The sequence below is a fragment of the Cygnus olor genome, chromosome 11, assembly GCF_009769625.2.
Source record: "Cygnus olor isolate bCygOlo1 chromosome 11, bCygOlo1.pri.v2, whole genome shotgun sequence".
NCBI classification, from domain to species: Eukaryota; Metazoa; Chordata; class Aves; order Anseriformes; family Anatidae; genus Cygnus; species Cygnus olor.
This window is the reverse complement of record NC_049179.1, coordinates 8,422,788-8,437,389: the sequence shown is the minus strand read 5'-3', so window position 1 is coordinate 8,437,389 and position 14,602 is coordinate 8,422,788. Positions and strand designations below refer to the sequence as shown.

The 14,602-nt window shown below is 35.9% G+C and overlaps 1 protein-coding gene across 8 annotated transcripts in view; it reads left to right on the top strand.

Annotated features, from left to right (window-relative positions):
- The window catches only part of SCAPER (S-phase cyclin A associated protein in the ER), a 157,254-nt gene that overhangs the window by 17,883 nt on the left and 124,769 nt on the right, over positions 1–14,602 (top strand). For all 8 annotated transcript variants that reach the window (XM_040570633.1, XM_040570632.1, XM_040570635.1 and 5 more), the window contains 3 exons: positions 8,618–8,718; positions 9,828–9,944; positions 12,507–12,667. In XM_040570633.1, coding sequence (XP_040426567.1) covers positions 8,618–8,718; positions 9,828–9,944; positions 12,507–12,667 — 379 coding nt within the window. The remainder of the gene's footprint in view (positions 1–8,617; positions 8,719–9,827; positions 9,945–12,506; positions 12,668–14,602) is intronic.

Below are 14,602 nucleotides of genomic sequence, written 5' to 3'. Positions count from 1 at the left end.
TAGTTATCACTCTTCTAATTCACTCTGTGGTGATAAGAGAGTGATGAGTGGTCAAGCATAGACAATATCTGGTTGGGATGTAAGGTGTTTTTCCTAATTTTGGATAACCTGTATTTGTAATAAGATGTAAAACATGCACAGGCTATGATGACTTTCTAGTAGATCCATAGAAAGACCATTGTCATTTAGTAAATATAATTTACGTTTTAGAAATGGAGTTTGTTTCAAGCATTAGTAGAAGCCGGAAGCATACATTTTCAAAGAATTGTGAAAGATAAGATTTTTTTGGTTTTCATATTAAACATAGCTGAAAACTCAAAACATTCTGGAAACGATTATCTAATCACTGTAAAAAAATTATATCAATTTAAGTAAACCATTTTCTTATCATATGTATCTAGTTCTCTACTGTAATCAGGCACAGCCAAATTGACTTTGAGATGAGCGTGCAAGTACGTTTCATTGAAAGCAGGTTTGAAAACTGAACAGTAGCTAGAGGCTTCCAAACCGTTGGTTACTCTAACACAATTTAACATGTTGTTACTGAACTGTCTTCCTGCTCAGGAAACTTCTCTGAAGAATTTTTTTGGTTTAAGAAAATCAGTCAGCCTTGCATTATAATTAGATTACCATTTTAAACTTCTGTGACTGAAAGAACAGAAGTGTGTTTGTATCATTATCACATGTTTTAGGGGTTAGATATCATTCAGCATTTTAATCATGCTACTTTATCTGTTCTCGGATGGAGATACTACATAGCCTAAGTGGAAAGTCTTCATTTTCATAGACACTGAACGATGATGTGTGTATCCAGGGGCATCAGATTACTTGTTTGCGAAACATGGGTGGAAAAAAAAAACAAAAATGAGTAAACAAGGATTTCCAGTGTTAGATGTTGTAAAACTTGTATAACATTTGTGTTGCTTTTACTTTTAAAAGATGTTTTCTTTTTTAGCACAAAGGACGTGCCCTAACTGAGCAGCTGGAATATTCATTTGTGACATGGTCTTTTGTTTGTGACATGTTCTCTTAAAGATTGCTGTTAAATGTAAATCAGTACTCAGCCCCCCCTTCTCACAGGAGGAGTTCAGGTCATTCTTAGGCTTTTTTCATTTTCAGTATTGCAGTACTGGTCTCCTGAATATTTTAAGATGAAAATTCTGCTTACAAACTTTCATTAAAGCTCATGCTACAAATAAGAACGGAATAGCTTTACTTCTATGTTCTTTTTTTTTTGAAACTTTTTATAGTGTGTAAAAAATACCTGTTGGTTAAAATGTTACCAAAAAAATACCAACAGACAAATCAGCTCAGTTGAAAATGGTTTAACGTATTTCTGCTGTAAGTAAAGAACTGAGAGGATTTTGATAAATAAGAAATCCATATTGCTACATTTTTCTATTTACTTTTCAAACTTATTTAGCAGAATATCCTGTTAACTCTTTTCGTGAAGTACTATTTTGATTTTTACTGCTGAACACGTGAGAAACAATATTAAATAAGGATCCAAACTGGTTAAGTTTGTTAAATCTTAGTTTTTTTAAAGGACCTTGAAAAATCCTTTCTATTGAGATAAATCTATGATATAAAAAACAATTCACATTGCAACTTCTAAGTGATACCTCCTTAACTTTGTCTTGGTCAAATGGGCACGTGCTGTTCTATTTAAACATTGCAGTTGTATGAAGGTCATATTAAAAGATATTTGTAAAAACAAAATGTGACAAATTCAGGCATTTAAAACCTTCACATTAACCCAGTATAAAGGTGTTTATTTTTGATTTTGTACTTTTTGCTCCTTTGTAGTGTTACAGTTGGTATAGTTGTATTGATTATGTTGTCACTGGAGATAATGTTTGATGCTCCCAAATCGGAAAGGGCTCCAGTGGCTGCTTGTGGTTGAAAATGCAGACGAAAGATTTGTGGTAAGGATACAAACAGTGGAAGTGTGTGTAAGATCAGCAGTGGTGGTGTGTATTTTCTCTCAACTTCGGGCACTGTTGTAGGTGGTAATTTGCTATTGATTTAACTGTGAGAACTCCCAAACTGTATGCATAGATATGGCTTTGTTGCTTTGCTTTTAAAGATATAACGAAAATCGTTCAATTATTTGTAAAAGAAATAAAGGATCCTCAAGTTTAAGTATTTCTCTGCATGAATCAGTTTGTCCAGTGATGCTATAGTCTAATAGATGTGACAGTGATTAGCTATAATGTCTAATAGATTTGTCTATAACCTTGGGCATTTCAAAATGTGAATGCTCTGGATATTTTATACGTTAGCTAGGTTTCTGTGTCTAATCTTTACATGAAATTTTATTGCCTAGTATTTTGTAGTTTTGGATGGTGAGCTTAGGCACAAAAATACTAGTAATGCCAAGTACCCTTTGCATCTCTTTCTGTCTCCTAAAAGGAATTAAGCCCCAAATTATCTGGGGATGGAATAAGGCAGATTCCATTGCCAGTGGAATTTTGGTTAATGCAACAGAACTTCTGCTGCGATTGATTGATGGTCTTAGGTGTCTCAGCAACTGGCTTCGGGGAGAAGAGTTATATATATGCATAAAGTGTGTGTGTGTATGTGATAGAGTTTGAGCAACTGGATCCAGTAGCTAAGGATACTTTAAGTCTAGGAGATTCTCAACTACTTGAAATTTAACGGATGTCTTTTTTTTTTCCTCCTATGATGAATTAATGGCTTCAGCTGCTTTTTGCTTCAAAAAAGTTGCATTTCATGATGTTAAAAATTTAGTTCAATGTTCTTTTTAAATTTGTTTGACATTACTTAATACTTGTACAAGCTTTTTTCTTTCCACCTAGCCTTTACTTGTATATTTGTACAAGATTTTGAGCAGGATAGTTTCGCTCCGTGTTTGTAATGCTTACATACATTGTTAAATCAGTCCACCTTGGGTACAGTTCAATTAAAGAAGTTTTATTCTTCTTGAGATTTTTGTGCCCTCCTACAAAGAGGAAAAGTACAAGATATACTGTAAAGAGGTGGATAAAGCCTTTTCCTTAAGTCTTGACATTTTGTAAGACAGTGTTACGTGGAAGAACCAGCTGAAACAATGTTAGTGAAGGCCTTCCAAGCAGGGGGATATCTGTGAGTGATTTACCATAGTTTCAGTTGATTGAAGGCCTCCCTGAAGGAGAGAGGAACTTCTTTCATTAGGGGCTCTTACTGAGAATGCTTCATGAGGGCTGGTTTTGGTTCAGGATATGCTAATTCTTATGATTTCAATCTCTTTGCGTGCAGACTGAGACCCGTAGTAATCCATGCTGATTACTGGATTTCAAGACAGCTAAGAAAATAAAACTGTTTCTAAATGTGTTGGAGCTGAAGGTAGAAAAAAACCCAAGGCTTTCCTAACTTCAAGGAAAGGAATCTACAAAGATTCAGTATAATGGTCAAGTGGATCCAGACCAGATCTTGACTGCATTTTCACTCATAAGAGCCGGTTCAACCCTGTCCATCTTACTTTTTGGAAGATAAGGTTTTATATTATTTATCTCTTTTCATACATTTCAGTTTTCTAGCTGCATGTACCTGGTTCCAGGGAAGTGGTGGTAGGGGCAGAATACGGAATCTGAGTTTGTTACTTCTGACTTTTGAGGAGAAATGATTTGTTATACGTGAATTTCCGTTCTTTCCTTGTAGCGCTGCAAATCCCAAGAAAGGTGTCCCAAGAAGGGTTATGAAGCATCTTGTTTCCTGTACGCAGGTCTCTGAGTGTTCCGTTTAGATACGTTATTCTTGTTAGAATGTCCTGGTTTCCTTTGACTCTGAGTGGAAAAAATATCTTTGCTTTCCAAAGGAATTGAAAAAACAGAAGCAAAACCAAACTTGTGCAGAATACACGTTTTTTTTTGTTGTTGTTGTTGTTTGTTTGTTTGTTTATTTTTGTTTAATTATGGTTTATTCAGCATCTCTTGCTTTCTACACCTAAGTTCTTATCAATGGTAATTATGGCTCTATCAGGGGGGTTATCTATTAACTGTATTTCTGTCACTTTCATAACCATTTTGGGTATTGATTTAATACCTGGTTGTACAGGTGTCTTCATTTTTTGAACATCTAGGGGAACATTTCCTGTTAGAAGGAGAATTTCAGCATGAAGTAACGTCTATTTTGTATGACGGAATATCTTTTCTTTTTATTCAGTAAAACCAAGGTGATTCTGAGTTTCCCTGAAAGCCTAAGACAGTGATTTATGTCTTAAAACATGTATAATTCTTTTTATGTTTCTCACAAGACTGAGTCTTTCAGATCAATAGAGTTGTATGGAACATACATTTTGAAACATTCTCAAATTATTTGAGAAGGTCTAACTCTGCAGTTGGAATGTGTCAGGAGTACGGCAGTGTGCTGCTTCTATCTTGTTTTAAAGAAAATACTCTTTTTCTTAGAGTGAAGTTGTTTAGGAAGAGTTATGTGTATATTTCTTTCTAAATAAATACCTCGTGGCTGTGTTGTGACAGCCAATGCCAAGTGAAAATCTGTTCTGTGACCATTCCTCTTGCCTTTTTTTTTTTGGACACTTAAATTTTCATTATTGTCATCTTCTGCAGATGGATCAAAATCATTGAAGCTAACGGTAAAGGATAGGAAAACCAGGTAGTGATTAGGCGTTCAGCCTCACAGATGGAAGTAGTTGAGATATTTCAGGATAATAATTTATTGTTTTTAGAGCAGATTTAGAATAGATAGCCAACTACTGAAAGCCACTATCTCTTCAGACTGGCAGTCTGGATGATCCCATTCCTGGCCCTTTGTGCTTGATAACATATATACTGCTTTTGTGTAAATAAGTTGTGTGCTTAAAGTTCTTGCATGTGTCCTCTGGCATCTGGAGGAAGATTGTTTCCATAGCAGTGACACTTCTTAGGAACACATCCAAGCAGGTGTTGAATATCTCCAGAGAAGGAGACTCCACAGCCTCTGTGGGAAACCTGTCCCAGTGCTCTGTCACCCTCACAGTACAGAAGGGTGTTTTCTCGTTTTCAGATGCAACTTCCCATGCTTCAGTTTGTGCCCGTTGCCTCTCGTCCTGACACTGAGCACCACTGAAAAGAGTCTGGGCCCATCCTCTTGACACCCTCCCTTCAGATATCTATATACATAAATATTCATATATTTATATACATCTTTGTTTAATCTAACCCAGAGCTGGCTTTAAGTGCTTGTAGTTCCAAGTACAAAGGAATCTACAAGGAAGCCATTTTGTGCTAAATTACTAAAACACCTGATTAACATTAAAAACATAAATTGAAAGAAAGAAGGAACCTATGTTGCCAGCTAAAAATGTACTGGAGTACATGAAAATGGAATTTATTCTGCTAAATACATAATCTAAAATATTCAGCATAGATAATTAAAACAAAGCATGCTCAATTCGTAAAGTAAAATGTGCATTTCTAACCATGAGAATAAGCTGCAGCACAGATGTGGTGACTGAGTTCATCTCTCACACTTTCTACAATTTTAAATTGTAGTGACTTTAAAAACGTGCTATCTTCTGTGCTTTTCTGTCTATATCTTTTCCCCTTCCTTGTTTGAGAATAGGAGGGTAAGTGAAGAAGATGAAGTTTCAAAGCAGCTGCATGATTTCCAAGCAAAGTGAACCTCTGGTTTTAAAGGCTATAATCGACCTGGCTAGGACCCAAGTCAAGATGGTTCCGATTCAGGAATACAGGATTATTCTGATACAGCTGTTCTATTTATAGAGCCTTTCTGATTGGAAAGGCATTAATATGATCAACTGAAGAATGTAGAAGCACAACTTAAATATATATATGTACATAAAAACTGAAGCAATGGTTGAGAACTGGAGAAAAGGAAAAGCACAGAAAAAAGCTTTTTAATGTGCAGGACTGTGAATCAGAATGATGGAGGAAACAGGAGCTGTATTGTGTGTGTTTTTGGTTGTGTGTCACTGATTTTTCATTTAACTGTTGTTTTTTAACAGTACTGCTTTATTTTTTAGTTTGAACTGGTTCTTTAAAAATTGTGTGGGATAGATATGACCTTGAAAAATAATGGGATTTAAAATTGTTTTGACTCTAGTGCAGCCATACTCTACCCCATAAAGGTTCCTTTTTGTCAGCACCTTCTCAAGTGGTACGAGTTTCCACTGCTTCAGCACCACAGGGTATATCTGCTACATGCAGTACCGCAGGTAAGCTAGAGAGCTGTATTGATGTCCGAGACCCCAGAGACCCGTGCGCCAGTATTGTGTGTCAGTAGGACAAAGGGATGGCGCCAACCGTCCTGCTGTATGCGCCAGTAACTAGAATTAATTACAAACCAATCGAATCCGTTGCAGCCAATTGGTAAACTAATTGGTAATTTTAGCTGTACATCTATATGTAGTTATCTGGATGCCTGTAACGGCGCTTTCAGAGCCACTTTTGTTCTGCTTCATCCTGCCTGACAAAATGGCCCTCATAGCTGTAGGGAGAAAGATGTGCATCAGTGAATATGGGGCCGCTCCAGCTGCTTGTCTTGTTTGTATTCCCTTGTTCGTAAAACATGACTCAGATTACAGCTGCATGGTTCTGCTCTGATCATTTCTGATAATGTGCAGCTAAACATTCCTTAAAATAGGGTAAGCCATTTATTGTAGTTTTTTCATGTGCCAACTCACTTCAGAAATATAATTCATATTCAGATTGATTCATGTTTCTATGAGGAATATCTCATTGGCATACTTGAAAAATAAACGATTCAGAATTAAATTTTACTTTCTATGCCCTTATTGTTAATAACAGTCAGCACAACTTAGTGTAGGCTAACTGAAATGTATTTGAATTGAATTAGAAAGCTGAAATTTTATTAGCGAAACTGGAGAAAAAAAGAGCTGGCTAAAATACTTGACTTGTTCATTTTTTGGAGCAGACTTTAACATGCAAATTATTTTAGTGTTGTAAACTAACTGCCTTGTAAGAAAGATTTCTGCTTGCTTTTTTGTGGAGTATTTCAAAACAAAGAGCAACTTTTAGATCAGCAGTGGTACTGTGTTTGACTTTCTTCTGACTTCTCCTATATAACAAGCAGCATATGTTCTAGGTCTGTCGATACTTCTGTGCAAACTAAAGCTGACTTTTAAACTTGCGTGTGTTAAACAAAATGAATAATCATCCTTACATTTTATATGGAAAAGTGTTTTGTATGTATTAGAGGTCCTTTTTCTATTACAAGTAGAAGTGAATAGGAAGTGATGCTACAAAAATAGGCATTAGTTGGCTTTACTGTAGTAGAGTGTTTCTACTGTTTTCAATTTTTTTTATTGTTTAAGATTTTTAGTTACACACTTAACAACTAAATGGTTTTTATTTTATATGTTAGAGACCAACACATAATTTGCAATCTTCTTCTAACTTCAAGATGTTGCAATGTTCTGAATGAAACTGCAGCACGCCTACATCATTTCTGACAGGGTATGATTAAACCTGCCCAAGAGCTGTGGGATGGAGTAGGTTGCTCTTAAGATCTCTTCCAGTTGTATTATTTTATAGTATATAAATCTTTCAAGCCATGAAATATGTTCACGAATGCAGTTTTCTGTGATTAACTCGTGTAAAAATGAGTAAATTCTTCAGCAAGTCCATTATGCTTGAAAAGTAACTTTTAGAATGGTAGAAGACTAACTGGTTTGTAATGGTCAAGAAGTATAGTCTGGGTATTTTAGTTGTAGGGTCTGGGCTTGTAATCATTCTGTAGTGGAGGATTTACAATTAGAGACTTTTGTTCACTTATTCAGGTGTACTAATCAGAGAGGAGAATGTAAGCTTGGCATTTTGCAGGTCATCTTGTCTATTTCTCAGTAACTTTGCCAGAGGCAGTCATTTTATAGACCAGATCTAATGCAACAATACTTTTTGTTCTGTCTCTCAAAATAGTGCCATGAGATTCTCCTAAAAGTTTCTTTATTAGTATGATAGTGCTGATAATCTAGTGTGGCAGTAGGATGTCTGTCACTAACCCAGGTGAGCATAGGTGCATCCATCCGTGCACCCTTTGAAAGATCTGCACTCTTGAAAGACCGTAGGAACAAGGTACCATTGGCTGTACTTCAGAGCTCAAGAACCAATTTTTTCTCATGCAAGGATTTCTGGATTCTTCAGAAGGAATTCCCTCCTTCTGATACAGTTGCCATTGTGTAACTTGGTGTTCACTCTGCAAACAGAGGAATCACCAGCAGTGCGTTTTTATTCTCCCACAGGTCTATAAGGATGTATACAATTTTTTTTTGCATATTGGATGAAGTATGTCTAGCGTATTTTAAAGGATAATGACTTGGACAGAAAACAAACAAACCCTCAAACAGTGGTATCAATGTATATTAGGAAATATTTTCTTGCCAGTTTTTTCTATTTTGTCCTTAGATGTCAGTGCTTGGAGAGATCTTGGAAAACATCAATGTTTTTGATAGAATAAATGTTTTAATGTATGTTGACATAAAAATCTTAACTGTTTGGGCTTTTTTCCCCCCCTTGTTTTTATTTTTGATAGGAAAGATGCAGGCCAGTAAATTTCCTACTTTCTACTCACTTCTTTTTGGGGTCATGGGAACTGTTTTTGAAATACAAAGGTTTATGTAATGGTTGCTTTTCAGGAAGTCCTGATGATGCTTGATAACTATGTAAGGGACTTCAAAGCACTGATTGATTGGATACAGCTACAGGAGAAGCTAGAAAAGGCTGATGCTCAAAGCAGGTAATGAGACTTTTATTTTTTTTCTTTTATCTATATCCAAAATGCAGACTCATGATAAAAGTCATTCTGCAGCAGCCATTTAGCAAATAGAACCACTTTTAATAGCTGTTGCAGGGAACCCAGAAGAATTTTTTTCTTTTGGAGGTAATTAATGTGAGGATGTAGTGGGGATTCTTTACTCCCTTGTAGAGTTATCAAGGAATAGTGTTGCTGGAAATGGAAGAGAGTTTGGAAGGATGGTATTAGAAAGGTGAAGCTGTTTACATCATCGCAATTTGTGCCTTAAGAAAAGGACAGTTAAAGTCACTTATGTGATTTTTTTTTTTTGAACCCTTCTTCCCTAACAGTGGGTTCTACAAATTTGATTTTGTTCTTAATTGCCGGTTGTAATTTCCATGTAATCAGATTAGCTTCAAGAGCAAGAATTAAAAGTAGGAAAAAAAAATAGTAGATGCATAATAAAACTGCAGTTCTGGTTTCCATCTCATGCTCTGTCTCTTTGGATGAGAATACTTTATGTTAGTAGCAGTTAAATTAATTCAACCTGTTCAATTATCTTTGCTAGTAGACATTTATCAGTAAATGTTATTGCAGATTGTTTGTTACATCAGTGGTGTAATAGAATGAGTTGATGGTGATATATTGGGTTAGTTCTAATTTTTTATTTTTTTTTCCCCTGTACTGGGAGATATTTGTTACATATATTAACCAAAGCAGCATTTAAACACTATCGAATGCTCTGTTATATGGTATAAGACAGTGTAGGTTCCTTCCTTGATTTGTCAGGGCCTTTTATGTGCATTGTTACAGTCACTAGAACTAGAGGGTATTTCCAGTCCTACCCTTAGTCATTTTCCTTTACGGGTTGGTTTGATGTTTGATGGTCCCATACTGATATTTAAAATAAGCGTTGTAATTCAAAAGTGAGTTATTTTTGATCTCAGTCTGGCTAGTACAGTTTGGATTTGGTGTGGAAACAATTGCTAAGATGCCTGATTATGTTCAGCAGTATTCCATAATACTTTAGAGCATTTATAGATCATTTTGAGGTGATAGAGGAATACTTATTGAGAATTTTATTTTTAACCATTTCTTTCCTGAATTTGCAGACCTACTTCACTAGCCTGGGAAGTAAAGAAGATGTCTCCTGGACGCCATGTGATACCAAGTCCCTCAACAGATAGAATTAATGTGACGTCAAATGCTCGAAGAAGTTTAAATTTTGGGTATGAAAACAGATATGTCTATTAAAGCTAAAGTAAGGATTTATTTGAAGCTGAGTTAATGAATGTGGTATTTTTCTATAGTAATCAATATATTGGTTTGCTTTTTATTAAATCACACCTACAAATATTTGCATTAGTGGAAGAAAAGCATATGCTCTGTAAAGAAAAAAAAAATCCTATCAAGGACTTAATTTTTTACTTATTTTGTTACATATTTAACTTCTGCATTTTACGTTCAGGTCTTTGGAATGACCAGTTGGTGTATTTCATGTTACCTATTTAATAATCTTTTTCTTCTACAAAACTAAGGTTAAAATGTGTGTAATTGGCATTCTAAATGTAATGTGTGTAATTGGCATTCTAAAATGACCTGTATGAACAATGCAAATGGCCAGCTGAATATGCACAAGTATTGATCAGAAAGAATGAATGTAAAGTGAGTTTATTATGACTCTGAACAGCAAAATTGATACAAGTTTAAATATAGAGCATATTGTATACTAGAATAACGCATCTTTCACTTAGGTATAATGAAAATGACTGTGGAAGGGGCTCAACAAAAATATGTATAAGCACCATTTTAGAGCAGCACTGTCTGGTGCTGTTTCAGTTCTGGAGAGCACGTGTCCAATCTAAATGATTCTCGGTGCATTATTAGTTCATTCAGGATTGATGAGTTCTAGATCATGTGCCGTAAGTAGTGACAGTGGCCTCGAGAGATCCATTAGAATATTTGGTCAGGACCTCTGAGTGTTCAGCTATGTTTAAAATTTGAATATGAAATATATCTACAAAGATATTACAAACTGGTGGAAAAATTACACCAGCAGTGCTAGTGTCTTTGTATGCATTAATACCTACTTGACAGCATTTGAGAGGTTGTCTGCTTAAATACGTGATGATTGGAGGAAAATATGTGCAAGCAGTCAAATGAAAAATTCAAGTACGGAGGAAATAAAAGCTCTTTATTTAAAAAAAAAAAAAAACACACAACAAAACAGCTCAGCAAAATGTCTTTCCATTGAGCTTTTTCCATTTACAGTCTGGTCTCTGACAGTTTTACTATTCATTTGTATACAGCTTGCTTTCTAAGTATCTACTGTAGTTTGTAGCTACTTATGTATCCTAATGTAGCCTGAGGGTTTTGGTTGGCCTTTTTTTCTGATGTCCTCACATCGTATTACATCCCCACAAGATCAGAAGGGATTGTAGAAACTAGCTAGATTTTCATGGCATTATTCTTGATAGCTATTTGATGGCTGACTTGATAAAAATGGGAAATACAACCACCTGATATTCCACTGGCTTAAAATAAGGGAGCAGTCTGGTTATGTAGGGGTTTTCTACGTATTTGCTTGAGACTCGCAAGGTCTCCAATTCTTTATCCCTGCTTTGCTTTTGCAAATGAGGCAGCTGGATTTGTTGGACCATCTTACTCAGCATTGTAAAGTTTGGAAGAGAAATTGGTTCTGTGGTGCAGATAAAGTGATTGTTGTTACTGAAAAGAACTGGATGCTTCTTGAATGGAAGGGATGTTACCATTTTCAAGTTTATAAAAATCATTTGGGTTGCGTTCATTTGAATAAAGTGTCACGGTTTTGTTTTAAGTGATGGGCAAAAGAAAAAATAAAATGAAAAACAATTACAGTTCTGTCCATCCAGAAATTCAAAGTTTAGCAGAGTCATTTAGGTCTTCCTGGAAGTTAATAGGATGGCTCTCCAGACTTACAGTTTATTTCTGTGGAGGAGGTAAGAGAAAATAGATGTATTAATTTATTTACTTAACTGTCTAGTGAAACTAAGTACATTATGGATTTGTCTAATCTACATTTATAATTAAACCTGCACTTCAGTGGACTTCCTGCACATATAGTTTGACTACTCGTATTTGTAATGGTTGCAGCCCATTCTGTACAGTTCACTGGTGTGACTGGGCAGGAGCTGGGAAGACACAATAGAAGAGCTGTTATACTTGGCTGTAACTAGTCACCAGATGTTTACTGTTATGACGTTACAGTTTGGTATCAGAGGTTGTTTCTTGTGGGAACTGTTTCTACATCACTGTGGTGTTGCATGTTTCTTTTGTTTCTTGACGTGTATAAATTTTAATCTGAGAAGTTAGCTTCCTGTTAATTTGGTTTCATTGACTTTTACATATAAGGAATATTACATGGAGATTTTTCTCCAGCTGCAGCACTGCTTGGTATCTCCTTCTGACGTCAGTGTGACTGGAAATAAGTAAGAGGCTATCAAGGTAGTGCCTGATACCTCTGCCTGCTGATTTGTTGCTGTGTCCTTGTTTCTGTGGTATTGTGTACCTTTAAAATGAGTTGAATTTTGTACAGATTTTTCTGATAAGACATCTACTGAGGTTTTTAATGTTCAAGGAACACAGATTTTGAAAACAAGGGAAAGAGAAAATATGTTCCAGTTTTTGGAAATAGATCTCAATCTAAGTCAATAAAGACCAAGATTAAATAAGGAATGTCGTGATAAAAAGTTTTGTAATGAACCATTGTGCTCTTTGATTAGACACTAATAAGAACTATGACTTGGATTTAGGAACCCATCAGTGACGATTTCTGCAACACGCCTGGCTCCCTCTGGTGTAAGTTGGGCTGATAAGGTAAAAGCCAACCATGGAACTAAAGCTGCTAATCCTGAGCTAGCAACACCACCAACCTGCCTGCCAACTCCAGCGCAGAAGTCATCACGAAAAAATGGCAAGTCTTCTTTAAATGGCTTATTTTCACAAAGCGCACTCTATAAAGTTAGTTCAGAGTGTTACCTATTTTCAAATCAAAATGAAGTCCAATTCTGCATATCACAATGTTAAAATTGGAATCGAGTATGGAGAGAAAAGATTCCTGCAGGTATGCATTATCATCGTCAGAGCTAAATTTGAGAGAAAGTTGTGTTTTTGAGTGTAGGTAGCATCCCCGTGTATTTCCAGCAACTATAAATTGATCTGTTAAAACATTAGTGCATAACACCCCAAGAAAAATCTTTGGTCACAAGCTGGTAATCTGAGAGTGAGTGGGAGGTACAAAATTTCTTTGCATGAAACCTCTGTGTATGTTTTCTATACTTCATCACTGACCTCAGGATCATAGTAGAAAACAAAGAGCTGTGACTTCCAGGCCAGAAAAAAAAAGTGCTTTCAAATCACCTCTAAAGAACAATACATGTCCAGGATTCTGTAAAAGAACTCAAGGTAGTTTTATGTGATCAGGTAGACAACTTGATTAGGACTGCGCTCAGGTGACGGTGACTGGCTTTTCTTTCTTCGAATACAAGATGACAACTTTTGCACACACTGGAGCTCTGAGATTATCTTGAGAGCTGCATTTTTTTCCATTTTTTTTCCATGTGTGGACCTGTTGACTTTCTACAAAAACAGCAGACAAGGTGTAGAAATCAATATTCAGATGAAATTATGAACAATCTTTTAAATTTTATTTTTGAAGAGAAAAATTACTGGAAGAGAATATATGTATTAGCATAGTGGTACATTCAATCCAGTGGTAGTAGAAATCCTGTATGGTGCTTCAGAGACGTGATATATGAAGGAGCTAAAATCTTGTTGAAGTGTCTTGCAAGTTAATGTAATTGAGTCAGTAGCATGCCGATTTTTATGCTTAGAAAGAACAATCAAAACCATACTCCAGAAGTGGTTGTTTGGATGGGGTTTGATCAGTGCTGTTTGTGTAACAGAACATCTCGCTCTATGAAGTTGCAGTGAGCTGGTTTGAGTGTAGTAGAAGTCTGCTGAATTTTCAGCATTGTAACTGAAAGTTGAATTCCCCTTTTAACTTCTGCGTGTTACTGAAACTATTCATAAATCTTTTTCCATTGATTATCTCTCATACTAAAGTGGCAGACTCCAGGCTGTTAAAGTATCTTCATTAGGCATTCTTGTGAGTATGAACAACTTCATTAACTATGTAGGGAATAAAAGTAGTCTGCACTTCCATATGGATAACATCTTCTTAAGAGGCTAAAAGGAAAACAAAAGACCTTATTCTTATGTTAGTTTTAGAAACTTAAAGGGCTGAAGAATCCTTGTTCTGTGTGTTGTTAATGGCTGTTACTTGCAGCTGATGAGCTCCAAATAGAGTGAAACCATTTAGGTCCTGTAGTACTGGCCCATAAGCTTTCAGTAATTTTTAATTCAAATGTACTGTAACATTCAGACTTGAAACATTTCATATATAGAAGTCATTCCTTGTAGAGACTTTGTTTATTAAGAATCTCTTATCTCTAACCCTGGAGAACTTCAATGATTTTCTCATGGCTGAATTACAATTTTTTAATAAAAGAAACCAGATGCTTTTTGGAGCGTATTTTCCTTCATATGGAGGGTAGAATCTCTTGAGTAAAATCAAATTGATCTTGCTGACTGGAGCATGCATTATTGAAGTAGATATGAGGCTTGTGTATCATCTGCTCTGCCTGTCCACCAGCTAATGCACTCTGCACAGCTGCTAGGTACGTTCAGGCCTTGTGGGAGACTTCCTCCTGCTATCCTATAATGCACTCTTGGTTACTCTAAAGCCCAGTTGGGGTTTCCAGTGGCAAGATCTGCCTAAAACACTTTCTCCAGTGGCTTCAAACAGTGTTACCATTAAGCCTCACAATGTTTTTGTGAAATGGACAAG